Source organism: Scomber scombrus, chromosome 22, assembly GCF_963691925.1.
Source record: "Scomber scombrus chromosome 22, fScoSco1.1, whole genome shotgun sequence".
In the NCBI taxonomy this organism is placed as follows: Eukaryota; Metazoa; Chordata; class Actinopteri; order Scombriformes; family Scombridae; genus Scomber; species Scomber scombrus.
In genome coordinates this window covers 13,372,501-13,398,743 of record NC_084991.1, presented here as the reverse complement: position 1 = coordinate 13,398,743, position 26,243 = coordinate 13,372,501, and the positions used below count along the sequence as shown (strand labels likewise).

Sequence of the window (26,243 nt, the reverse complement as noted above, 5' to 3'; positions counted from 1 at the left end):
GCGACGTTAAGACTCAAAACGCCACAATGTAAGTTTGACACTTTATTTATTCACAACATATGCGCACAAAGTCGAATATTTCATTTATTTTTGGTGTCTTTTTCAACTCGTATAAACGCTAGAAGTATTTAAAGTTACTCTCGTGTCGCCAAACCGCCTTCACAAATCTGCCATAAATCAATTTAATACTTATTTAAGAAACCTTTTACAGTCAGTTTACGTTTCTGCATCTATTTAAAGTATGCAGCAGTAGTTATTTTAGTAAATTAAACCCGAAGGCTGCAGCCACAGGTTTAGGTAATCAGTCAGTGGGCGGAAAGGATAGTTATAAGAAGACCATACCTGCTTCCCAGAGGCGGATTCACTCATTTTAGGGCCCCAGACAAACTCTCCTGGTTTCTTTACACACTTTATCTAAATGGGAATGTTGGTTAAATAAATACTTAAAGCTGTTTTCTGAAGTAAAACTATTAAAACCACACAGTAGAAGTCATGCATTCAATGTTTTGTGTAAAAATGAAAGGTGAAAAAGAGATATTATCTGCACAATGTACTTAAATTCACTTATTTTGTGAGTAAAATCCAAAACAGGTGGCTGCAGGTCTGAAATGAAGTGAACTGCATTCTCTATAATGGCCAGCAGGGGGCGACTCCTCTGGCTCCAAATATTAGTCAAATATTAGTCAGATTACATAGAAGTCTATGAGAAAATGTTCCTCAACTCAAAGTCACTGCATATTCACCACCACAGATGGGTTGTAGCTGTTGTGGCAGTGGGCCAGTCACATGTTGCATTAAATCGAAGACTTGTGTTAAATAGTATAAATAGTCATATATTCTAGCTCTGGGTGCAAAAAGGATCGATTGCAGGTATCGTTTGACGGGAGACGTTCCGATAATACTTTGGTATCGATTTATTTCGATCAATATCTTAAAGGTATAGAGTACTGATACCCATCCCTAGCAGAATGTCATGGTGGTGCAGACTTATTTCTGGGTACAGTGACCTTAAGTAGAAACATAATTCAGTATTTTCCATATCTAAACATCCTAATAAGTCTATAGCTGGGGCCCCTAACTACAGCTTTAAGTTGGGGGCCCCTTGCTTAATAGTGAAGTCCATGCCTGCTTCTTCCTGATCGACTTTACTGCCTGTGACTCTGTAAAATATATTATGACCTTTTTGCACATGCTGGTTTTGATGACAGTTCTGCATTGGACGCTGTTATTTTTCTGCATGCAGAGCTTAGTCAGCATGACTCAAGCAACGCATTAATCAATGTTTAGCTGATGAAGTAATAACAGTTTAGGTCATTGTACATGTTGGTTTAAAGCCCCTCTGGGAACAATCTCAGGATATGTTTCCCCTCCTTTCCTCTCTCTGCAGTCACAGCACATTAACCGGCAAAATGTTATGTTGAATATGAGCCAACGTGCCAGTGTTCCCAGTCCAGAGGCACCAGATGTGTCAAATCGGATTGCATAACAAAGCTGTAAAAATGTGTTTGGCTCATTGTCGCCAAATGTTTGACCGTCATGGTGCACAGCTTCACACCAGAAGTCTGTTTTCACGCTCATCTTGTGAAATTGGAAAGTTTCTCTGAGCTCGTTTTAAATCTGAGTTGTTGGTTTTTGTGTATCTGCAAGCTTAATTTATGACATTTGACATCGCAACTGGTTTGGAGACCAATACTGCTTCTTTTTTAATGACTGAGAAGGAGTAGATGTGATCTTTAAGCTGTTTCTTAATGATGTTATTTAACTTTTGTGTGGAAAAAAACCATAGAAGACACAAATTATTATTCAAAGCAGAGTATTATATGTCTTAAAACATGTCTGTAGGAGATTTAAAGTTATATATGGCAACTTATTTGAAGGGAATAGCGTGATAACGTGAATGGAAGAACAGGTTTCTATAAGAATTTCCATACATGTGCATCCTGTGAAGAAACTCTACGTTAACACTTTATAATCTTATTTATTTACTTAAACATTGATGTGTAGCCTGATTCGATCAGACTGTTTCCTTTGTGTAACTGTGTCTGACACTGTAAAACATCTCACACAGGTCAAAGTTCACGTCAGCCAACGTGTCATAACACTGTTGACTTATTAACTAGATAATAAGCTGCAAACACAAGAAAACTGAGTGTTTGGCAACTTTAAAAAGCCTTTAACTTTTTATATCTAGGTCAAGATTAAATGGAAAATGCCTTTCTAACCCTTTTAGGTCCCATCCCCTGTCATATTGTGCTCCCATTAAACAACATGTGCCAAAAAATACAAATAAATCCATCTTTGGGTTCCTATATATCTAAATCTAATCATGTTTTTTCCTCATGTAAAACTTGAACCAACCAGTTTTAACCAATTTTATCATGACATCCACCCGTCAACTAAGAGCTAAGATTCATTAAGACAAGTCCACATTTCAACATTTAAATCAAATTCCTTCCAACGTTACGTCCCACCCATCTATCATGTTTCACTCAGAAATAGGTCACGATACAGAAGTCCCGAAATGTCGTTTCATCTGGCTGTAACACTTCGTGGTAACTCTGTGTGTTAAAGTGTGATGTTGTGTGTTTTGTTGTCATTTCCAGCTCTGTTTTTTGTTGTTGTCAGGTTGGGTAAAAGATCGTTATCAGTGGTTTTGCTCGCTGTGGCTGTCGGAGTTTACCTGCTGCCTTCTCCCATAGACCCCAAACCACACGTGTAAGTATTAAACCCAAATATACATCCATACATACAGTCTGATTTGGTGTTTTTGACTACTGTACTTAGTAGGCTGACTGATAGAAAATGAATTGGTGTCTAATTTGATAATCGAATTATCATTTAAACCTGCAGTGCAGAACTTTTACATGCAAATTTGGAGGATGTCCAATTGATTTGCATAAACATGCAGAACTTTTACATATGAGTGAACGTCTGTTACATTCAAGCCCTTTTCAAACAAACACAATAACTCGCTGCAACTAGCTATTATTTCCATTGTTTAATCTACAAATTATTTATTTTCCTGTAAAATAATAAGTAAACAGTGGTGGGAAATAAACAGTCAGTGTCTTCAAATATCGTTGTTTCTGACACAAAACCCAAAGATGTTTTATTTATAATGATATAAAACAGAGAAAAGCAGAAAAAATCGTCACATTTGAAATGCTGGAATCAGAGGATTTCGTTAATTAATCGATGATCTAAAATTATTACCGATCAGCTCTACTCTCTCCCATGCTGCACAAAAAAACCCCACATTTATCCCAGTTAGTGTTTTTTTGTAAGATGAACATAAACTATACATAAAAGTTCACATTTTATTTTCCATGTTATTTAATCTCTGGATTTATCTCTTCCTCCAGACTGAAGGGCCCTCCTCCAGCCCTTGAGGGGCCACTGGCTGCCAACACCCGACTTCAGAAGGGCCGCAGACTGTTTGCTGGGAAACTACACGGACCAGAATCCTTCACTGCCGATGAGGAGGGTGAGCGTGTGTCTGAGTTACACAAGTGATTGATACTCTGAGGTTATCTTGTCTGGGACTTTTGACCTTTGACCCTCTTGTCTTGTTCAGACCTTTGATGGATGCCTGTGTTAAAGATCCTGAGTTGATCTGCTTGGATACCTGGTTGCTTTTTGTAGTTTTTCAGTTCTTCTTTGTGACTTTCTTTTCCATACTTTTGTAAAAACGTGCAGGAAAATGTATTATAAAGTGTCCTGTGAAGGTTTAAATTCTTCTTCTGTTGCTTTTTCATCCTTACAACACATCTGGAACAGTGTGTTTATTTCTCTTTTTCAGGTAACGTTTACACAGGAACAGTTGACGGGAAGTTGTGGAGGATCGGTCCTGACGACAGCCTCACCCTCGTCACCCACATGGGCCAGAATTTACCAGAATGCGGTCTGTGTTTCTTGTGTTTCCGCAGAGATGACTGCATCCTTCCTCTTGTCCCGTCTGGCACTTTTCCTGCACACATTTTTAGCTTTTCGTCTAAAAACTGCAGTGTGTTTTTTTCCCCCTTTTCAACACTGCAGCCTGTATTTTGTTGCTCTTGACACCGCTGAAGTTTTTAATGAGTAGTTAATTTTCTTAAAAGTTGAATAGCTGGAAAGAAGTTTGCATTCCAGCTCTTATTAGTTTTGGTGATATGATGTTTCAACAGCTAATTTGCTCAAATTTAAAGGGTACTTTTACATTTTATTCAAGTGTTTTTCATTAATACTCACATGCACATGTAGAAGAGTTTTCTTTTTGCTGTTTCTCCGGTTCAAACCAACCCTTAAAGATCCCTTTTTAAAGCTATTCCATCGTTAGAAATGGGGAGACAAAAGCCACAGTCCTCCTTAAACAACTCCCCAATCATTCACAGTGAAATTTTAGGAAGGGACATTTTTTTCTGTAGCCAGTTTGGACAAGCAGGAGAATTACAGCAACCAATAACTAGAGTTAGTCCTTTTGATTTACATATGTGCATGTGAGTATTGTGTTTAATTAAAAAAATAAAAAAGAACTTATCCCTTTAACCCAAATTCATTATAAAGTAGAGAAAAGTAAATTAAAAAGTATAAAAAGTGGCATAAAGTATCTGAAGTTTGTTAAGATGCAGGCTGGTCTCAGCATTTTGCATTACAAAACATTTCTTTTCTTAATAACTCAGAGGGAGTCTTGGCCTGTTGCAACATAAATAAGGCAACTTTTTTCTTCTCTTCTGTCTCTCTCCTTTTTTGTCTACACTTTCTTCAACCAGTTCCTTATTTGACTGCAAACTGGAGGGAACAGCATGCTTTAGAAGGGGGATAAGAGACTTTCTTTGATGTGTCAAAACATTAAATCCATGTTAAAGACATTATAAATACTGTAGATTAAGTCAAGATGTTTTCATGGTTTTTAGTCCTCTACTGCATCATTTTCTCATTGTGTTACAGCAGATAATCATCAGTGTTTTTGAGTGTTTTGTCACAAAATAAGTTCAGTAGCCAGAAAGCACAAAGAAAGTATTATTTGTCTTTTTTTGTCTGCAGGCAGCAGTACAGATTATGAGCTTGTGTGCGGTCGTCCTCATGGAGTTCGTCTGGATCGTCACGGTCAGCTGATTGTCGCCGACTCTTACTTTGGGCTGCACAGCGTCAACCCCAAAACTGGAGAAAATACTCTGCTGCTGCCTAATTCACAAGGTGAATAGAGAGAGAGAGAGAGTATGTGTGTTTGTTGGTATGCATGAAGCAAAATTTATAATAATTTGCAAATACATTCTCTGTCTGTCTTTTCTTTGTTTCTCTTCTCCGTCCTCAGGTGCTGACGGTGTTCCCTTCGCCTTTTTAAACGGCCTGGAGATTTCCCCCCAAACTGGGATCATTTATTTCACAGACTCTTCCAGCCGCTGGGGACGCAGACACGTCAAACTGGAGGTGAGATGCAGAGAGATACGGATCAGTTCAGTGCCAAGTAGAAACTTTAAAATAATCTTCTAATCACCTCTTTTCAGATTGAAGCGAGTAAAAGAGGTGAAATGAAGTAAGAAGCGGGTGTGTGACCATCCTAAAAAACACTTCAGTCTTCTAACAAATAACCAGGCAAAGGAAGGCTGATGCATTCAGGGTCCATTAAGTCTTTTTTTTTTCAGCGTTGCTTGGTAACTGCAACCCTCCAAAACACACAAGGACACTCAGTGCTCTTCTCGTCCATCCATTCGATTTTCCCAAAAAAAGGAAAATGCTAAACATCCATTCATTTCAACAAATTGTTGCACACATCTGCTCCTGAAAATCACAAATATTCACTGCAAATATTATATATATATTAGTGTTGGAGGTGAAACTATAGAAATAACAGCAGGACATTAAAAACCTCAGTTTATACTGAAAAGATAAAACAAATATACATAAATGACAAAAATTAAACGCATCTTTATATTTTCTTTATTTATATTTTCTTTTCCTCATTTGTAGATCTAATTTGTTTGTAATTACTCTGATCTAAACTAAATAAAACCTTTGTCTTCCTCAGCGAATGGAGTTCAGTTATAATGGAGGAAAAAATTATGAGCTCAGCAGTTTTAAATCAAGCTAAACTGAATTAAAGCATAATAAAAAGCTGTAATAATAGGCTAAACTGTCGGATGTTTCAGGTGATCGAGCTGAACAGCCTCGGCCGTCTGCTGTCCTACGATCCTCAGACAGGAAGTGTGAATGTCCTGCTGGATTCTCTCTACATGCCCAACGGCATCGTCCTGTCGCCTGACGAGCACTTCCTGCTGGTGGCGGAGACGAGCATCGGACGCATACTGAGGTAGACACACACACACGCGCACACACGCACACACGCGCACACACACACACACACACACACACACACACACACACACACGATAAGATAGCCATCAGTGACTCAGAGAACAAACATCAAGCCGACAATGTCTCCTCTCAGATATTGGCTCAAAGGCCCCAAGGCCGGTACCAAAGAGATCGTCATGGACAACATGATCGGTTACCCTGACAACATTCGCCTTAGTGACCACGGGACATTCCTGGTTGGCGTAACAACGCCTCGATTTCGGAAGTTCATGCCTCCCTTTCTGGACATGATTGCCCCGTACCCGGCGGTCAAACGCTTTCTGGCCAAGGTGAGTTTCACTCAGAGGATCTTTATCACATTATTGAATATCTCACTACCTGAAACAATGTTATTAGAGTATAAAAGTGGATCATCTGTGTTTGAAGATTTAATTAAAACTAAACAAACATGTATATACAAAAGTTTTTGGCACTAAAACTAAAGAAGTGATGATGTTTTTAAAAATGTAATGATATGAATAGTTTTTATTTATCAATTAACTTCATACAAAGCTCAGTAAACAGAAGAAACCTCAATGAAATCATTATTTAGTGTCTTCATGTAATCCCAAACTGACTCCGTTATGTTGAGAGGATTATAAATCACATTATTTTTCTAAATGTTTCCAAAACTTCCAGTTGATTGAAGTGATCTCAGGAGAAACTGGGATGAGCAGTGCAGAAAATAAGGACGCTTACTACCTGAAATGATGTTATGAGTATGAAAAAGTATCTCTAAGTAGAATATTTTATTAAAAAACTTGAGTCAAAGAAAAAAAAACAAACAAACACACCAGCATTTACACACTTAATCATTACTGCCAAACATTTTCATAGTGTTGTATATTTTATATTCTGTATTTTTATCCACAGATGTTGGTTTCCATTGATTTTAATTAGGCATGAAAACCAATTAGCAGACTTTTGAGACTTTATCCTTTCATATCAAGACTGTTTTTATTGTTGTCAAGCTGTATTTAAACTGTATTTAAACCCTTTTAAAGTTACTTGACAACGACTCTTATTGGTTCAGCCATTTCTGAGCACACTTAATGCACAACGACACATCCCATCTCTTCTTTAAAGCTCTCCCTTCCTCCCGATGTGTGCTGACATTATTTTCACTCTTAAACAGACCCAACTGAATATAATACAACCAGTGCAAACAAATGTCACCCTATCACACTCCACATCCTGATATTCAAATAAAATTTTAAGGCCGTGCAGCAGAGTCCTTTTTTAAATTTTTTTTATCAGTGCTTAATAAACAAATCTACTTTCCCATGATGCATTTTGCTCCTTGTGGAACAGCGTGTGATTTCCGGTTTGTTTGGTCTGTCGCTCGGCGGAGAATAACAAGCTTTGTTTCGGCCTGTGAGAGACTACATAGTGTGAAATTTCACAGGACAGGGGCAGGACCCTTTACTAACACACACACACACACACACACACACACACCCACACACACACACACACACACACACACATACACTTGTCTTTGTAGCCTTGTGAGGACACCAATTGGCATAATGCATTCCCTTACTCCAAACTTAACCATCACAATTAAATGTCTAAATGTAATTATAACCTTAACCTTATAGCCAAGGGTCTTAACCCTCAAATTGCTCTTTGAAGTTGTGATGATTGGTCAAAATGTCCTGGTTGTCTCCCTCAAGGATAGAAAGATAAATGCAAGCACACACACTTAAAGATTTTTGTCATATCCATCTGCAGTGGTGTGTGTGTGTGTGTGTGTGTGTGTGTGTGTGTGTGTGTGTGTGTGTGTGTGTGTGTGTGTGTGTGTGTGTGTGTGTGTGTGTGTGTGTGTGTGTGTGTGTGTGTGTGTGTGTGTGTGTGTGTGTGTGTGTGTGTGTGTGTGTGTGTGTGTGTGTGTGTGTTAGGATTAAACTCCCAGTGAACTCTGTGCCGGACAAAGAAAGGTCTCTTAAAATGTTAAATGAGCTGCGGACCAGTGACTCCAGTTCATCTGCAGAAAAACCCCCATTAATAGAAAAGTGAAAACATCAGCCCAAAGTATGAAAACGTGTCTCTAAGTAGAATATTTTATTGCAAAAATGTAAAATATTATAACATATAATAAAATATATATTTATCAACCACACTAGTTTTTACAACCTTAATTACTGCTGCTTTTTATAGTGTTTTATATTTCACACAGCTGTTGGTTTCCATTGTTTTTTTAATAAGGTATGAAAATTAATTATCAGACTTTTGAGACTTTTCATCCTTCATATCAAGACTGTTTTTAGATACATAGATAGATTATTGATCCTTCGTTTACTACACATCCACACTCAAGACAGACACATGTACATCACACAGAAACACATCTCGAACTATTCATTGGAAAAACTAAAAACGTATTACTAAAAATATAAGTATATATTTTAATAATTTTAATAATACTAAAAAATACTCGGTGTGCAAAAAGTGCCAGCAAATGTGCAGTGCAGTATCTAACAAATATGTAAAAGATGTAATCACACAGTCTCAAAATAAAACCAGACATTACTTCAGTAGTGTTGAAACTGTTATATGTCAGGAAGAAAACCTTTTAAAGTTACTTGACAACAAATCTATTGGTGACAGACATTTCTGAGCACACATAATGCACAACGACAGCAACAACACGTCCTGTATCTTCACCATAAAAGCTCTCACTTCCTCCCAATGTGTGATGACATTATATTCATCCTCAAACAGACCTAACTGAATATAACGCAACAAGAGTAATAGAGTAATAATAAAGGTAATTTGAATTTGAATCGATAAGGTAAGAGAAAAAACATTAAAAAATCTAAAGCATCATAATGTGTGCTTTTAATAGTTTCCACATTGTCTATATTATCTGTAATGAGACAAATAATGCTAGTATAGGACATGCTAAATATTTGCCATTTGACAGACTCCAATATAATCAAATCATATGAATTATAACTAATATATCAAAACCTTGTTTTGAAACATCCTTTTTATGCTTTAAATTGTTTATTTTCATGGTGCAAAAGCTTAAAAATATCCAAATTAATGTCTTTCATTTAATAGATAAGTAGAATACTATAGCATTGATCATTTTTTAGAGCTAAATGTATAATTATTAATTGTCCGTTCTTTTGTGTTTCCAGGTGATTCCTCTGAGCTCTTACAACCTCATGCTTCCGCGCTACGCTCTGGTCCTGGAGCTTGGATCTGATGGCGAGCTCGTGGGAACGCTGCATGACCCCGAAGGCCGGCTAACGTGGGCCATCAGCGACGTCTTCCAGCACCGAGGGAGAACCTACCTGGGCAGCACCGACCTGCCGTTCCTGCCCGTCCTCGACAGCTGGGAGAGCTGATGACTGAAAACTAAATGTACAGTTTTTAAATTTCTGGACAGTTTCTGGATGTTTTTCACTTGATGTTCACCTCTGGAGCGACAGGTGGGCATCTGTGGTTCCTCCTGTCAAACACTAGTGAACCAGGAGAGTTGAAATGAGCAGCTATGATAACCTAAAGGAAAAAGTCTCTATCTGCTCAAATGATAAACTAGAAATGTGAGTTTAACTCTATTATATCCCCTCAAAATACTTTAAAGTATGATAGAAAATTAGTGAAGTTTAACATTAAGCAATCCAACACTCCTTCTCTGCACAACTGTAGCTTTTAATTTAATTTACACTCAAAATAAAGCCACATTTTCAGCATAAATTAAACAGAAACTTGAACTGAGGAGGTGATAAATAACTAAATGACTGCAAAGAGCTGTAAAAGAAACACTGAATCCATCAACTTTACTGCTAAAATTACACAAGATCAGTGATTTTTTTAACGTGTTAATTCAGTTTTAATAGGCTGCTACTAACACCTGAGCTCTAATTAAACTGATTCTTTTAATCCAATTTTAAATGAACCTCTGAAACATGAGTTTTAGATTAAATTATATGAATGTACACTGTCAACACTGTTATTGTAGGAAGTGATGTTTGTGAATGAATATATTTGTATTAAATTCATATTTCATTGTGACCTATTGTGAGTTGTTTTCTATAGATTGTGTGTTTTAAACTTCAGTTTTGACTCTGAATTTGATTTTTAGGAGATAATTTGCTGATTTGTAATGCAGAAGAGATCAATATGTATGATGAGACTTAAGACAACAGCTGATTCTGAGGAAGGTATAAAGGCAGATTTGGATTTTACAAGCTATCAAATGGTCAAATTTTGTTGCTGAAAAGATTCATTAAATCTCATAAAAAGCTTATCTTAAAATTACCTTTAAAGAACCTTAAAATGTGTCAAATCTAACACAATTAAATAGTTTTTAGGAAGTTTTCTACGAGCCAAATTGTTAGTAAATGTTCAAATCTGACCAGCCACTCAATAGATTAACAATGTCTTTTGGCTAATTAGTGATACAACTAATGAGCTACTTTCACATTTTACCAGCATGTGGTTGGTGCTAATTTTGTGCCCTACTTTAGGATATGTTAGGGCTTTTCTAAAGCAATTTATTTGAAATTGAAACCAGAAAACAAAACTTTTTAAAACACTATAAACTCAATAAAGTACCTGCTTGTTCAGAGTTTGTGAAATCAAATTAAATCAGACTTTCTTATATCTTGAGAATATTTTTATTTGGACAAAAACACAAGCCAAAAATACATAATCATCATCATCAAAACTACTCTGAAAATAAACTGAGGGTGCCAAAACAACAAAACAGTTCTGACAGATTGGAAAGTGCATCAGTGAATTGGAACAACGTGATTGATTTTTCTTTTTTTTTTTCTTTTAAAAGAGGAAGAAATAATCACATGGTGCATTATTTTTTAAAGTCCTGTGGTATCTCTCTCTCTCTCTTGTTGTTTTTTTGTTTTCTTTTATGTGTGACCCACAGGACTTTTTAATCTCAGTGTTCGCACATGAAGCTTTAAATTCAGTCCAGTCGCGACTCGGACACCAGAGGAAGAAAGAAAGAGCTGTATGATCCAAGAATAACGACTACTACAGTAGCAGTGGAACAGATGTAATAACATGTTCGCTGTCGTTGATTTGTCAGTAATTTTAAAAGAAGAAAAAAAAGAATACTGTTAAAATAAACTCAAAAAAAGATTCAGGCTGCGTCCGAAATCCCTCACTAACTGAATGAGAGTTTTTATTATGTCCAAAACCACTAATATGTGACTTTCAAGCTATTCCAGGGGAAATATTACAGTATGCAAGCGTCGGACCCAACGCTGGGATAAATATTGCACACACGTTACTATGGTTGCATGTCTCCAGTCGGCAAGGAGGCTCTCAGGAAGTGACATCAGAAAAGATACATACTACTGCTTATTCACACTAAAGTATGTTAAAGGTTAGCACATGTATCAGGTATTTAGTGTGTAATGTATAGTGTGTAGTGTGTGATTTCGGACGCAGCGTCAGTCATTTCTAATAAATGTCGTGCAGGTTTAACTCAACAGAGACTTTCTGAACGTCACTGATTATTTCGGGGTTGATACTTGAGCTCGAGATGGCACCAAAGTCTTCACGTCCAGATCTTAGGTTAGATGTTAAAAAATCTGCAAATATTTGATCTTTTAAAAGTTTTTTAAAAAAAAGAAAAAAGAATATCAGCATAAAATGTCGGCTCCAGGTAGGACTCTGTGATATGACTAAAAATCTCATACAGTATCCGGAAGCAGGTTGTGTTATATCCAGATAATGAAACATGTCATGATATAGCACATTATCTGTAAATGTAATGAATTAATAGTTTATATAAATGACCACATGGATTTTTCATACTTTTTCATGCATCCGAACCATGCCTGAAGAACACAAACTGTCCTCCAAATGAAGAAAAATATTGCCGTAAAAAGTGTGAAATAACAGACATTTTTCTATCGTCACATGATATAGATCGTCATATCACACAGCTCTGGCTCTAGGCAGCTTTAAAAAAAAGTAGTTTAACATTTTGTCTTTCTGTGCCTCAGTTTAGTTGAAAAGATTGAAACCACTATTATATCGGTCTGTTTAAAATGAAACTACAGCTTTACAGCTACTAACATAACATTTGGAGGATTTAGTGACATCTCGTGGTGAGTTTGCAGATTGCAGAAATATATTCTATTTCTGCCAAGTTTGTTCAGCTAGATGCCACTAAAGTCTACAAACTGCTCCTTTAAAAGTAACAGTCTATCAGCTGTAGCTTCATTTTAAACAGACAAACATGAGTTATTATTTTTTTCTCATCTAACTCTGAACAATGAAATCAAATAGTTTCCCAAAATCTTAAACTACTCCTGTAATCTTAATGTTATCAGCCTGCATAAAATCCAACAGAATTAACACTGAAATAACAGATTTTAACTGATTTTAACAACAGAAATATCAGCAGACCAACGTAAAAGATTGAAAGAAAAGTGTTTTTGTATAGATGAAAGAAAAAAATCTCTTCCAGTTTGGATGAAAAAAAGCTTAATATGACAAAATATATAAAATACTGTTGATTATTTTCCTTTTTCATGTTGACTGATTTTAAAATAGAGTATTTTTCTTTTAAAGATTCAATCCACATTTGACGAGTCAGGTTAGGAAAATGAATTTTAAGTTATTAAAAAATTGACTTCTACGTTTAGCCTTTTTTCTTGTTAGATAGTCCAACTCTACTGAATCACTATATTGTTAAAACTTTTTGGCTCAATGAAAAAACAAACACAAAGATGATAGTGAAAACACTCTAAATGATTCATAAGATAATAAATTATGAAATGAAAAGATGTCTAACGTAGATGTCCATTAAACTGACATGTAACTTCTATTATCACACTGATAAAATTCAGAAAAAATCAATAAGATGACCCAAAAACAAAAAAAGGTAATATTAGTTTGAGTTTTATGAATGAAAAAGGAGCTTTTTTTATGCTGCTCAGTCTCAATCATTGATCTGATGCTGGAGACACAGATGTGAGAGTCTGTCTGCAGCATCAGTAATGAGCCGTTAAATCAGATCTGTAAATTTAACTTGGATGGATGGATGGAGGTTTTTCACGGACGACCTGCCGCCACCTTCAAGTCCCAGAACTCAAACAAAAGCGGCCGTTTATTATTTCTATTTCTACATTTTCAGAGGATCGAAATATATCCTGAAAACGTCCAAATTCTCCTTAAGATCTGTCAGCGTTTGCTCTAAAGCCGCCATCAGATCACGTGATAGTTTCTTTAACTCCCGTGCAAGATTTTAACATTTTGGGAACATTTTTAGGCACTAGTTTAACAGATAATTGTACCGTCTGTCTGTTGGACTGCCTGTTTATCAGCTTTCTGTAGGTGTCGCCTTTTAAGTGACATGTAAGTTATACTAACCTGGTCCACTGTTTGCCAGTTCATTATGGCTAAAATAGTTATACATTTTGCTTCATTTAGTAGTATTTAGTATAAAAAAAACAGATTTTTTGACTATTTAATTTTTTTTTTAACTACAGCTGCAACAATTCATCTTAATTGGCCGTCAACTATTTTGATAGTTAGTTGTTTTTAGTCTTTTTCTAAAGAAATAAAATGTCCAAATTCTCTGTTTCCAACTACTTTAAATGTGAGCATTTCCTGCTTTCTTTAGTCCTCTGTGAGAGTAAACTGAATATTTTACACTTAAAGTTGCATCTTTGGGAAACAAAAATCATGATTTTTTTTTTTTTTTTACCAATTTCAGACATTTTATAAACCAAACAACTAATCAACTAAATGAGACAATCTACAGACTAATTAATAATTAAAATAATCGTTAGTTTAAGCCCTAAATTGAAGGCCATGCTTTGGGAGTTTAGTTGCAGAAATAATCAATTGCTTATTGATAAAAGTTGATGAAAGTTAGTGTCAGCCCTGAATTTGGGTTTCATTACTTTACTTCTGATAATGAAAATGTTAATTGAGGACGATCCAAATGCAGCAAAGACCGATCAGCCTCGATGTATTTAAAGAAGTAACTAGCCACTGTTTGGATCATTGATATGATGTTCAACAGAGAAACAGGCTTTAATTTACATGAACTGGATCAAACTTATGTCACATTTTTTTCCAGGACTTTTAAACGGACATCACAACTGACCGAACAGACATTCAATGCACATTTAAAATCAATGGCTTACTATCGTAAATCCATCCTTAATGATAATTTGGCATCCCTGCACAAAATCACTAAACAGCAGCCAAAAAACTGGAAGGTTTTTAAAAAAAAAAAAAAAAAGGTGGGCGCTACACCCACAGAGGCCTCCTGTCTCCATGGCAACCCCACCTATTCCCAAAACACGATCCCCCTCGATCCCTTCTCCATCCATCTACAAGAGAGACTGGTTCAGGAGGCCCGAAAAACAAGGCAACAACAGCAGGAAAGGCTGAATACAAAATACAATACAGCCCTTCTTTCCTCCGTCCTCTCCTCGTCCGTCATCTGTTCTTTTTCTTCTTATTTCGTCGTTTTTCTGAGTCTGCTGAGCCGCCAGCTGTGGCTGTGGTGGGGAAACATCTGTCGAGGGTCAAATTTATACCTGAGGAAAACAGGACAGATCATTAATGTGTGTGTGACGGAGAGACTGAAGTCGATAAATAGTTATTTTAAAGCAGGTTTTACATGAAAATCTGTAAGCACAATAACAGCTACTCAAATATTAAAAAGCTGGACACGGCATCTCTTTCTCCTCTCTCCCTTGTCTCTTTATTTCTACTTTCTCTCTCTCTCTCTTTCTCTCCGGTCGAGGCAGATGGCCGCACACCTAGAGCCCGGTTCTGCCTGAGCTTTTCCCGTTAAAGAGGATTTTTTTCCTTACTGCTGTTGCCAAGTGTTGCTCATGTGGGAATGTTTGCTCTCTTTGAATTAAATTAAAGAGTACAGTCTAAACCTGCTCTATGTGCAAAGTGCCTTGAGATGACTTTCTGTTGATGATGACTGTGTTGTGATTTGGCGCCATATAAATAAAGATAGATAACTCACCTTGGGTCGTACACGCCGGGTGTCCGACACGACTGTCCGGAGCAGGACTGCAGCATCATCAGCCGATGGTTCATCTTCTCCAAAACTTCCTGGTCGATGGTCTTAGCGATGTTTGTGAGCTGGAAGGGGTCCGCTGTCACGTTGTAGACTTCAACAAACACCTAGAGGGGGAAAAATGAAAGGAAATAAGCAACTGTGTGCCAACAAGTGCAACTAAAAAGGTGATGACTTGTTTCTGCTGCCCCCTAGTGGCCAAAAAAAAAACTTAAAGAAGATTTAAGTTATATAATTACTTAAAGCACAATGAAACCCTAATTGTTTTTCCTTTTTTGTCATCACAGGTGACTAATTTCTAATCTTTTAGTCAAAATAATTTGGTGAAAAGTAATAGAAGCAATTTAAAAAAAAAAAGGTTTCTGTACCTCGTTATCATCAAACTCGCAGTACTGCAGGTTAGCAGAGGGGGCGACGGTGCGCACACAGGCGTAGGTGTTGTTGTACGAGTCCTCGCACACACAGTCTGGGAAACACTCCTGAAGAAGAAATGCAAAAGGGAAAGAGACAGATATAACAGTTGTTTTTTCTACTAGCTCACACACTCATCTGTCCTAAACTTTGACTTTCCTGACGTTATCCCTGAAACATGCGAGTTCAGAAAGGTTTGTGAGTATTTTTCCAGTTTCTCACCGACACTCCGGGTCCCAGTAGAGGGCAGGCGGGGTCGGACACGTTGCTTCCCTCTCCTTCATACTCCACCAGGATGTCTGTTCTCCAGCTGGTGCTGTTAATGTTTCCCTCCTGGTGACAGACACACACATACAAGCGCATCAAAAATGTGATTTATTTATCATAATTTTCATTCATCTTTTCCTCGACTTCACCACTACAAGTTCAGCTTCGGTGATGGGATTTAAGCCTGTACAGTGACTTTATTTATTTATTTATTTTTTATAATATTGGTGAATAGCTAGAAAGAAATTTGTCAAGGTTTCCAGAAGAGCTTCAAGGTTTTATCAATTGGGAAATCTTCCAATCAGCTGTATTAAGGGCTCATTTTTATGTCTTTCTAAAGGAGATAAGGGTTAATGTGTTGTACCGACTCCTGATAAATGCATATTAATATAAAACCTTGACAGTCGACAGTGAATCAACTCTAGACTTCATCTTTCTGTCCTTGTATTGACATTAAAATGATGGTAATGAGCTGTCTGCTTTGTGTTAGTCAGATACTGAAAAAAGAAGAAAAACATTAGCGTAGCAGCCTCACCATGACAGGCAGGAAGGACATGCCGTCCATCTGCGTCTTGTTGACGTTGTAACCGGCGATGTCCAGGATGGTCGGGCCGAGGTCCACGTTCGCCACCAGCATCTGATTACATGAAGAGATGTGTTAGGATGGATTGAGACACAAACCTATCTACTATCAGGACAATTTAAACTAAAGATAATTTCAACACAATCTGTATATGAATAGATAGATTAGAGTGTCAGTGTCCTAGGAATATAAAATTATGAGCATACATTGTACAAATTACATGACACTGACAGCTAAATAACCTGATAAGAAAAATGAATAAGAAAAATATATTTTGGTTTAATTAAATAAACGGTGTGTGATTTTGTGTTTGTACCTGGGTGGTCTGGTTGGGTTTGATGTTCGGTCCTCTGACCATGAGAGGAACTCTGATGTCAAACTCATACAGCTGCCGTTTATCCAGAGGAAGAGAAAACTGACCTGAAAGACAGTCAAGGAGAAGATGAAGAGAAAACTGAGACACTGGAGGAGCTCAAACCTCAAACACGGCGGCAAATCATCTAAATTAGTTAATTTAATAACAGAAAATGAACATTTGAAGCTCTAAATTAGCCTCAGTGACCCATAAATCCTTTAAAAATATCAACATCACATGTTCTTAAACTGAATTTTATTTCATCTTGCAAACAAGGTTTTTATGTTACTTGCTTCCTAATTAAGACTACCAGGTAAAATATACTCTCTCCTTACTGACACAAAAACATGTTTATATTTATACACAGTGACATACCTGTGTGGTAACCGTTATCAGAGGTGAAGAAGATGTAGGTATTGTCCAGTTCACCTCTGACTTCCAACCTCTTCACTATTTTCTCCACCAGGTCGTCCACTGACAGCAGAGTCCTCCAACTACATATAAAAACATTTAGCATACGCCACAGTAGTAGTTATTAATTTATTGGGACTGTGCAGTGTTATTTTCATCAATTTTCACCTGCAGTCCCTTCAGTAGGTCAATATTAAAACATATAGCAGCATAATAACATATAATACAAAGCTAAAAACACACAAAAAATACAAAGCTATACAGAGTAGAGTCATTAGTTACAGAGCTGAGAAGCTTTTTAATTTGGTTTTAAATATAGTGAAGGAACTGCAGCTCCTCATATCATCAGGTAAGGTATTACACTGAGATGTGGCTTTAAAATATAAGGTATGGTAATAATAATAAATATAAAGGTATAATAATTATTAGACACAATAGCTTGTTTGCTTGCAGAGAAGAGTGTTAACTTAATAAAAAGTAGGTAATACTTTTGGATGAATAAAAGCACCTTAAGGAAGATGAAGAGGAGGAAGAGTCAAGAGAAAGAATCACAAGATGATAGAGAGGAAGATCGAATGCAAAGGAGTTAAAGGAAGAAAGAAAGAAAGAGGAAGAGGAAGGTGAGGAGGAGAGCAGACTAACCGCTTCTTGAAAGCGTCATCCAGAAACTGAATGGACGAGTTAGTCATGGGTGTTTTAGCCTGTCGGATCAACCAGTGTTTGTCCTGAGGAGAGAAAGAAAGTTAAGAAATAAATAAGTAATCAACAGTGTGAGAACTTTTTTTCATCGCTCTGAGTGAAGAGGTGTTCTTACCTTTCCGTGGATGTTGAAGTTGGGATCTCTGGGCGCCTTGGTGGTGTTGAAGCGGTCCTGGTACTGAGGAGCTGCCGTCCACGGGGAATGAGGCGCCGGCGTGGAAACCATCATAAAGAACGGCTGGTAGTTGGATTTATACTGGAGGAAGTCTAGAGACATGTTGGCCTGAGAGAGGGAGAGAGGGAGAGAGAGAGAGAGAGCGAGAGAGAGAGAGAGAGAGAGAGAGAGAGAGAGAATGCAATTTAATTTTCATTGTAATACAAAATAGAAAAAAACCTTATGGACCTGCAAATAAACTCAAGACAGCATGACTTCAAAATGTCATGAGTAATAAAAATAAACAGAGCACTCAAACATTAATAACATCTCACCAGTACGTCTGTCAGGTAATCTTTGCTGTACTCGGCTCCGTGTTTCTGAGCCTTCCCGTTCACTGACAGAGTGTAGTTGTAGTATTTAGAGTTTTTCTCCTGGAAGAAAAAAAAACACAACTTTTATTCATCATGTGCACAACACAACAAAATATTTCATTTATAAATGAGGGGGTTGTACCAGGAGGGGATTTTACTCAAACTTAATACTGAAATTGTCCATTTTGTCCGAGCAACTGTCCAAAACACAAAAATATTAAATGTACGATAGAAAACTGGCAGATATAAACCTTTGAGAAGCTGAAACCAGTGATTTTTTTTGTGCATGTTTGCATTTAAAGATGACTATCTGATGATTTAACTAATGAATGGAATCACTGTTTCAGCTCTAAAGTAAAACCAGGAGGATGATCTAATTTAAAACACTTAATTTTTGCTTTAAAAAGTGACCTACTGACACACATCTGAAAGTCCTGGACTATGAAGTCCTGGCCTGTAAAGCTAGAGATCTTACAGCGATCAGCATTTAAAGATTCATCCTCTTTGCGACATTACTGCACTTTCCTTTTGTTGTATAAAACCAGTTTCACTCATGTTTGTATCACTAGGACATGATGTTTTTTATGATTATATTCTGCTTTTCCAGCACTCTAGTTCTAATTCATTCAGTTTCTTTAAGCAAATGCAGATCAAAATATGTTGCGGTCTCATGATCCGACACATGATCCAAGATAAGCTTTCAAATCTTGCATCATGGTAGCTGTTAGACACGGTGTCCAACTCGCCTCAGAAGCAGCTTTACTTAAAATAAAGAAACTGAGAGAAGGCGAGAGACGGTGACACGTGTAATCTCAAGAAGTGAAAGTCTCTTCAAACAAAGCAAACTGCACAGAAACCACATGAACTGCACGAGCCGCCGTCTGTGTTGTGATAAGCCGTCAGGTCATGAGACCAGTTTTGTGACATGTTTGTTTACTCAGCGAGCGACGGCAAAGATAAACCGGGCCCGTATCCTGGAAGTGACCTCTGTGTAATAACGTCTGTAAACCAGGCTGAATTTATGAGTCGCATCGACTTCACAGAGATCTATGATGGTAAACTGAGCCTGAAGCAGCATTATGAGAACATTAAAATTAAATTCCTCACAGAGATGTTAGTGGGCTAAAACCGCACCCACAAACATTAATATACAACATAAATATGGATAATATGCAGAAAATGGCTCATACAGGTGATTTTAATGAAATTCTGCTCATATTTGAAAGGTTTTCTATATGATAGCATAGTTTTAATACTGAAAAGGATTATGACTTATAACATTTAGCCCATTATGGGAGACTGTCCATGTGCAAAAAGGATGAGAATGAGGGGAAAAAAGAGATGTTAATGGTCTTCCAGAGATAATTAGTTTAATATAAATCCACATTAAAAGTCGTTTACAGGATGTAGAAGGAATGTCTGGTGTTTGATTTGTGTGTTTTGTAGCTTTAACTCCCTTTAAACCACATTAATGTCAAGCTTTGTTTCCCTCTCCATGTCAGGCTTTTCAGTATCAGAACTAGTTTGACAGCTGAAGCTTGATTGAGCCGTTAAACTGGCCTGTTAGCGTCCGACCGGAGCCTCGGAGCAACTTTGAGAGGTTAAAAAAAAATATATATACATTTTCCCAGTCTTACCAGTGCGACCCAGTAGTTCCAGCCTGGAGGAACATGCTCCACTCCGCCTGCCTCGGCGTGCCCATACTGAAACACATAAACAAGTCGAATGCTAATTATTTAGTATCATAAACACACAAAAAAGATGAAATTAAGCTTTAATGATTCCCAGATTATGAAAACAGTAAATAAAACCATGTTAGAAAATTAAACACAGTACTTTGTTTCCTTATAAAATTGTGCAAAATAGTTGTTTCCTGATATTCCAGATTAGAACTGCAATGATTAAGTTGATTATTTTGCAACTATTTTGATAATCGATTAATAATTTTAAGGCATTTTAAAGAGAAAAAAAAACAAAAATTCTCTTGTTCCAGCTTATTAAATGTGAATATATTCTGGTTTCTTTGCAGTAAACAGAGTATTTTTAAGTTGTGGGAAACAGTGATCGACATTTTCCATCAAAGAAAGTACTTTTCAAGGTTTAGATTAATTGATATTTAAAATAATCATTAGATCAGATAGTTTATTCTAAAAGGCACCACATACTACTGAAAGCTTTAAAAAAAGGACTTTCTACATGTATTTTTAGTAGAACTGTTGTCTTTAAATTATTATTCTATGATGTTTTATGTTTTTATCTGTCTTTTATATTGATTTGATGCTTTACAGGTAAAATGTATTATTATAACTATTATTATTGTTAATATTACAAAGCTTTCAGACTGAATTTAGCTCTGTGAGTTGGACTAACTTACGCACATTTTATCCTGATGATGGCGCTAGATTAAAGGTCAGGGGCATCATCCAAAATTACTACAATTCATCCATAGGGGACATTGATGTGGCTATAAAATTTCATGGTAATCTAACAGACCAATAAACAGGACAGATGACCCGGTTCGCCATTTGACCATCTGTTAAATCATGAGGGGAAAAAGCAACTTGGACTTCAGCAGGTCAATGAATCTCATGACAAAACATCTTATGACTGTTTTATTAAAAAAAACACCTGAAGAGACCGAAAGTTAAAATCTAAATCAGACTGAAAATCAGCCATATTTAAAAAAAAAAAAATCCTGCACTGAACGTCTTTCTTTTGTCATGCTTTTATTCTTTTACACATAGTTTAACAATTTCCTCTCCATAAAATTTAAAGTGCTGTGTTGTGACTCAGAGCAAATCTCTGCTCCTTCATCTTTTATCCCTTATTCTCAGACAACATCCTAATTCCTCTACACGAGCTGATAAACACGTTCAGGAGACGTTTAATGAACAACAGGAAGTCAAACTCCTTTGAGCAGTAATTATCAGATATAAACAGAACTGAGTGTTTCAATGCAGTGATGGCAAACAGCAGCCTGTGGGAAAAATCTGACCTTAAATATAATAAAAGCTGAAGTTTTCCCTTTTTATAGATGATCAAATGCTCTACGTGACTCTATGAATCAACAGCAGGTATCAATGTAAAAAAAGGATCATGTACAATAAATCCCAGTAAATTTGATTGATTGACTTACAAAATAGTCATTTTAATAGTAATTTTCTGCTGATTGACTAATTGTTGCAGCTCTAAAACAAATAAGATCACAGTTGTTCTTTATATCTTCTACAATTATCACCTATTCTGATCATTTAAGACATTTCCCAGCAGAAAAGACATGTAATAGTTGATATAAACCATTAAAAAGGCAAAAAAAAAATAATATATATATATATATATATATAAGGAGTCCTCACCTGGTTGAGGTACTTCCCAGCGAAGAAGGTCTGATATCCAGCGTAGGTGTGTAGCAGAGCGGGGAAGGTAGTGGCCTCCTCGCTCTTCTGCCAGGCCTTACTGCTACAGTTTCCCTCTAAGGTGTTGTTGATGACGTGGTGGTTGTGGGGGTATTTCCCCGTCAGGATGCTGGCTCGACTGGGGCAGCACAGCGGGCTGGCCACAAACTGGAGGAGGAAGGAGAGAGAAAGTCATTAATAAAGGATGAGACACAGTAAAAGTAGATCTGGCATCAAGATACATCCATCTAGGTTTGGACAATATGAAAATAATTAACAGTGATATTTGATTTTATCCATATTTCCCGGCCTTACATTCATCCATAATCTCCTTTTCAGACACTAATTGACCTCTGATTAGATACAATAAGATCAATAACAGTGAGATGAGATGATGGATCAAACTGATGATACTTACTGCGTTTGTGAATGATATCCCTGCATCACCAATAAGCTTTTTGGTCTTGTTTAGTGGATTCTGGAAAAAAAAAAAGAAAAGACAGATTTGACATAAATTTGTTGTATAGAAACATTTTATAGACATCGGTTCAGTTCTTTATTGGTCTTATTGCAATTATTTCTCTGGTAGAAAACCAATGAACCAATGTAAACTGTTATCAGTTAAATCTGAGGATTATAAAGAGTAACTGAGACATTGTTTGTGTATGAAATTGATGTCAATTTTCTATCCTGTAAGCAGCAAACATGTGTTTCTATTCACCTCCATTTTATTTAGTGTTGTAATGACAAATATCTCAAAATATGGACGAATAAAACTGACATTATCAGCATGACATAATATATGTGAACCCATTCATTAACATCTTCTATGAATTGTAGGGTCTCATGATAAAAAGGGATTTGGCTATATATTTCGAAGTTTAGAGGTTAATACTACACAGATTCTTAAATCTCTAAAAAAAATGCCTTTGGTAAACATCAAAAGTTTAAAAGCTAAATCACTGTTTTTGACCATATAAATTTGAGGTATGTGGGGGCTGTGCATTAAGCACATTAAAAACATTAAGAACTAACACTCAGCTGCCAGTTTACTAACTTGAAATAATGCAGCATAGTTTAATCGCCCTGCAGTAATTCCTATTATCAAGAAGGTTATAATCTCTAGACATTGTTTAAACTGTTTCAAGGAGGTCTTGAGCCAACTTCAAGGTGATTTTTGGAGGCTGTTTGTGTTGATATTGAACTGAAACACTGTGATATGTTTGTTCTACTTTATCAAGTAGAACAATCAATGAGGGACAAACTTAACTCAGTGTATCCAATAAACAGGCAGCAGAGAGTATATTAGGCTGATGTCTAATATTAGTCCATGTATGAAAAGACCTGTCAGACTGTTGTAGAGTTATAAATGTTTCATCCACTACCAGCATGTCTGTCTGTTATTTGCATCACAGTTTTGTTTTCACATAAGGATTTTTTTTTTTAGAAGGAGGGAGAGAGTCTGCTGAAAACAGTGGCAGCAGGTTACAACACATGATAAGGGCTGCTGACTCGGTGAGATGTTGAAATGATGTGTCCAACCAGGAATGTGAGCAGTCAGCTTTATCAGCAGTGGTGGAAGAAGTAACCAAATCTTTTAAGTAAAAGTACCAAAACAATGTAAAACAAATCCTGCTTAACTTAAAAGTACTTAAGTATTATGAGTGATGTAGTATGCAGTATTACAGTAAAAGTACTGCAGTATTATGAGTGATGTAGTATGCAGTATTACAGTAAAAGTACTGCAGTATTACAGTAAAAGTACTGCAGTATTATAAGTGATGTAGTATGCAGTATTACAATAAAAGTACTGCAGTATTACAGTAAAAGTACTGCAGTATTATAAGTGATGTAGTATGCAGTATTACAGTAAAAGTACTGCAGTATTATGAATGATGTAGTATGCAGTATTACAGTAAAAGTAGTGGTTTGGTCCCTCTGACTGATATATTATTATATATGACATCATTAGATTATTAATAGTGAAGCATCAGTGTTAGATCAGCATGTTACTGTTGTAGCTGCTGGAGGTGGAGCTAGTTTACACTACTTTATATACAGTTAGCTAGTTTAGTCCAGTGGCTCCCAACCTAGGGGTGGGGCCCCTCCAAAGGGTCAGCAGATACATGTGAGGGGTGATGAGATGATTAATGGGAGAGGAAAGAAGAAAAAACATCTGATACACAAATGTGTTTTCAGTCTTTGGACTTTGTCTCTAATCTTTGATTTTTGCTGAAATATTGGATCATTTGAACATTTATTGAAATGAAACCATGTGAGAAGTTTGGAGGGGAAAATCACTATTTGGTGGAGCTGTTAACAACTCATAGACATCTGAAATTTGACACACTGCTTTTTGTAAGACATCAAAAGAAACCATGTGAGAAGTTTAGAGGGACTTTAGAGACTTTGTTATATTATCTTTTGTGTCAAATCGTAGAAAGTACAATATTTCCCTCTGAAATGTGGTAGAGTGTAAATATAAAGTAGCATCAAATGGAAATAGTCATAAATTTCCATCAGTACAGTACTCGAGTAAGTAGTTAGTTACTTTCCACCACTGACAGCAGGTAATACAAAACACCATGAAAGAAACCTATAATATTAACCCAATAACCCAATATTAAGGTTATTTTATTGCCTTATTGTAATACATAAATGTTTCAACCATGTAAAGCACTTTGTAATTTGTTTTTTTTAATTGTGTTGCATAAATGAAGTTTATTATTATTATTATTATTATTATTATTATTATTATTATTATTATTATTATATCAACCTTAAGGTGTAGAGTACTGTTCAGTTTCAACAATGTTGGTAATAATAAGCATATTAAATGGATGTGATTACTGTAAAAAAAATTACACACTCACAGTTCTAAAAATGCAAATTAACCATTATTTGTATTGCTTATTACTAACAATAAAGACAAAATCTCTTCTTCAAACAATAAGAAGGCTATTTAAACAATTTATAATGATTTAATTGGACTAAATGTCAAGTTTAGACCAATTAAACGTATGTGATTAATGTAAAAAGAACACATTCACAGCTGTAAAAATGCAAATTAACCATTATTTGTATTGCTAATCACTAATAATAAAGAAATTACATTGACAAAATCTCTTCTGCAAACAATAAGATACGATTTATAAAGATGTAATTGATTTATTTGGATTAAATGTCAAGTTTAGACCAATTAAACACACCTCTCCTCTACCATGACTCACAGATAAGCTTCTTAATAGTCAAACATGCGCAATAAAAACATAATATTTAATAAAAATGTACTTACTAGACCTCCAATAGCGATGTCCAGGTCGTCTGTGAGGATCAAAACAATGTTAGGTCTCCGGTATGATGCAGCAAACACACCGCTGCTGCTGCACAAAGTGACGCACATCAACAAAGTCGACAAAAACCAGCGATTTAAAACCATTTTCATCATTTAGTCACGAACAACAACGAGCTGCACGTCTCTTCTCTCTCTTTCTGTGCGTCTTCAGACAGGGTGAAGTGTTGTTAGTGTTGTCTCTCCTCTTTGAGAAGAAGAAGAAAAAAAACAACAAGACTCGGCCCTGTTTCTGTTTCTGAGACAACACTTCCTGTTTCCTGGTCACATGTTCCTCCTCTGGTCAGCTGATCAAAAGCAAAACCCTCCACATGATTAATATAGAGGGAAAAAAGCTCTAATAATAATAATAATAATAATAATAATAAAGGTAAGGAAATGGGGATGTTACTGTCTTTTTCCACCATGCTATTTTTAATTGTATGCCTTCAAAAAAAAAGAGTATATATTTAACCCTTACATACTGTTCATATCTACACATTTATAGTATGTTCCCCTCATAAAGGGGAACAACATAACATTTTTTTTAGAAAGCATCAATAGTAGATCAGACTGATCAATAAATGTGTGATTAAACCTTGATTAATGTTTCAGAGAGCAGAGAAAGTGTATTTTTTAGATTTTACACCACTAATTTTTGGAGAAAAAACATATACTATCACACAATATCATGAAAATATAACACAGCAATACGTATTTTAATGTATTTTATTGAAACTGAAACTTAAAATAACTTTATGGAACTGTGGGGTTTATTGTCCAACCATTAAAACCATAATTTGCAGTATGTTCCCCTTATAAAAAGTGTCTATACCAAATTTTTGAACCACAGATCTGTTTGGAAAGCATCAATAGTCGATCAGACTGATCAATAA

At 36.2% G+C, this 26,243-nt stretch overlaps 2 protein-coding genes across 2 annotated transcripts; one reads left to right on the top strand and one right to left on the bottom strand.

Annotated features, from left to right (window-relative positions):
- zgc:194209 (uncharacterized protein LOC570908 homolog) lies at window positions 1-10,292 on the top strand. Its single transcript, XM_062444033.1, has 9 exons — window positions 1-28; window positions 2,626-2,715; window positions 3,363-3,484; window positions 3,800-3,901; window positions 5,023-5,175; window positions 5,294-5,409; window positions 6,129-6,289; window positions 6,428-6,623; window positions 9,480-10,292. Coding segments are annotated over exons 1-9 (1,152 nt in total). The 5' UTR covers window positions 1-26; the 3' UTR covers window positions 9,690-10,292.
- A 655-nt stretch (window positions 10,293-10,947) lies between these two features.
- Window positions 10,948-25,586, bottom strand: gnsa (glucosamine (N-acetyl)-6-sulfatase a). Its single transcript, XM_062443968.1, has 14 exons — window positions 25,312-25,586; window positions 22,435-22,494; window positions 21,978-22,184; window positions 20,259-20,324; window positions 18,583-18,681; window positions 18,209-18,376; window positions 18,037-18,119; window positions 17,359-17,477; window positions 16,945-17,048; window positions 16,581-16,682; window positions 16,001-16,111; window positions 15,736-15,846; window positions 15,314-15,474; window positions 10,948-14,870 (listed from the first exon to the last, which is right to left on the bottom strand). Exons 1-14 carry the CDS (start codon window positions 25,462-25,464, stop codon window positions 14,789-14,791), a joined length of 1,626 nt encoding a protein of 541 aa, XP_062299952.1. The 5' UTR covers window positions 25,465-25,586; the 3' UTR covers window positions 10,948-14,788.
- Between the last annotated feature and the right edge of the window lie 657 nt (window positions 25,587-26,243).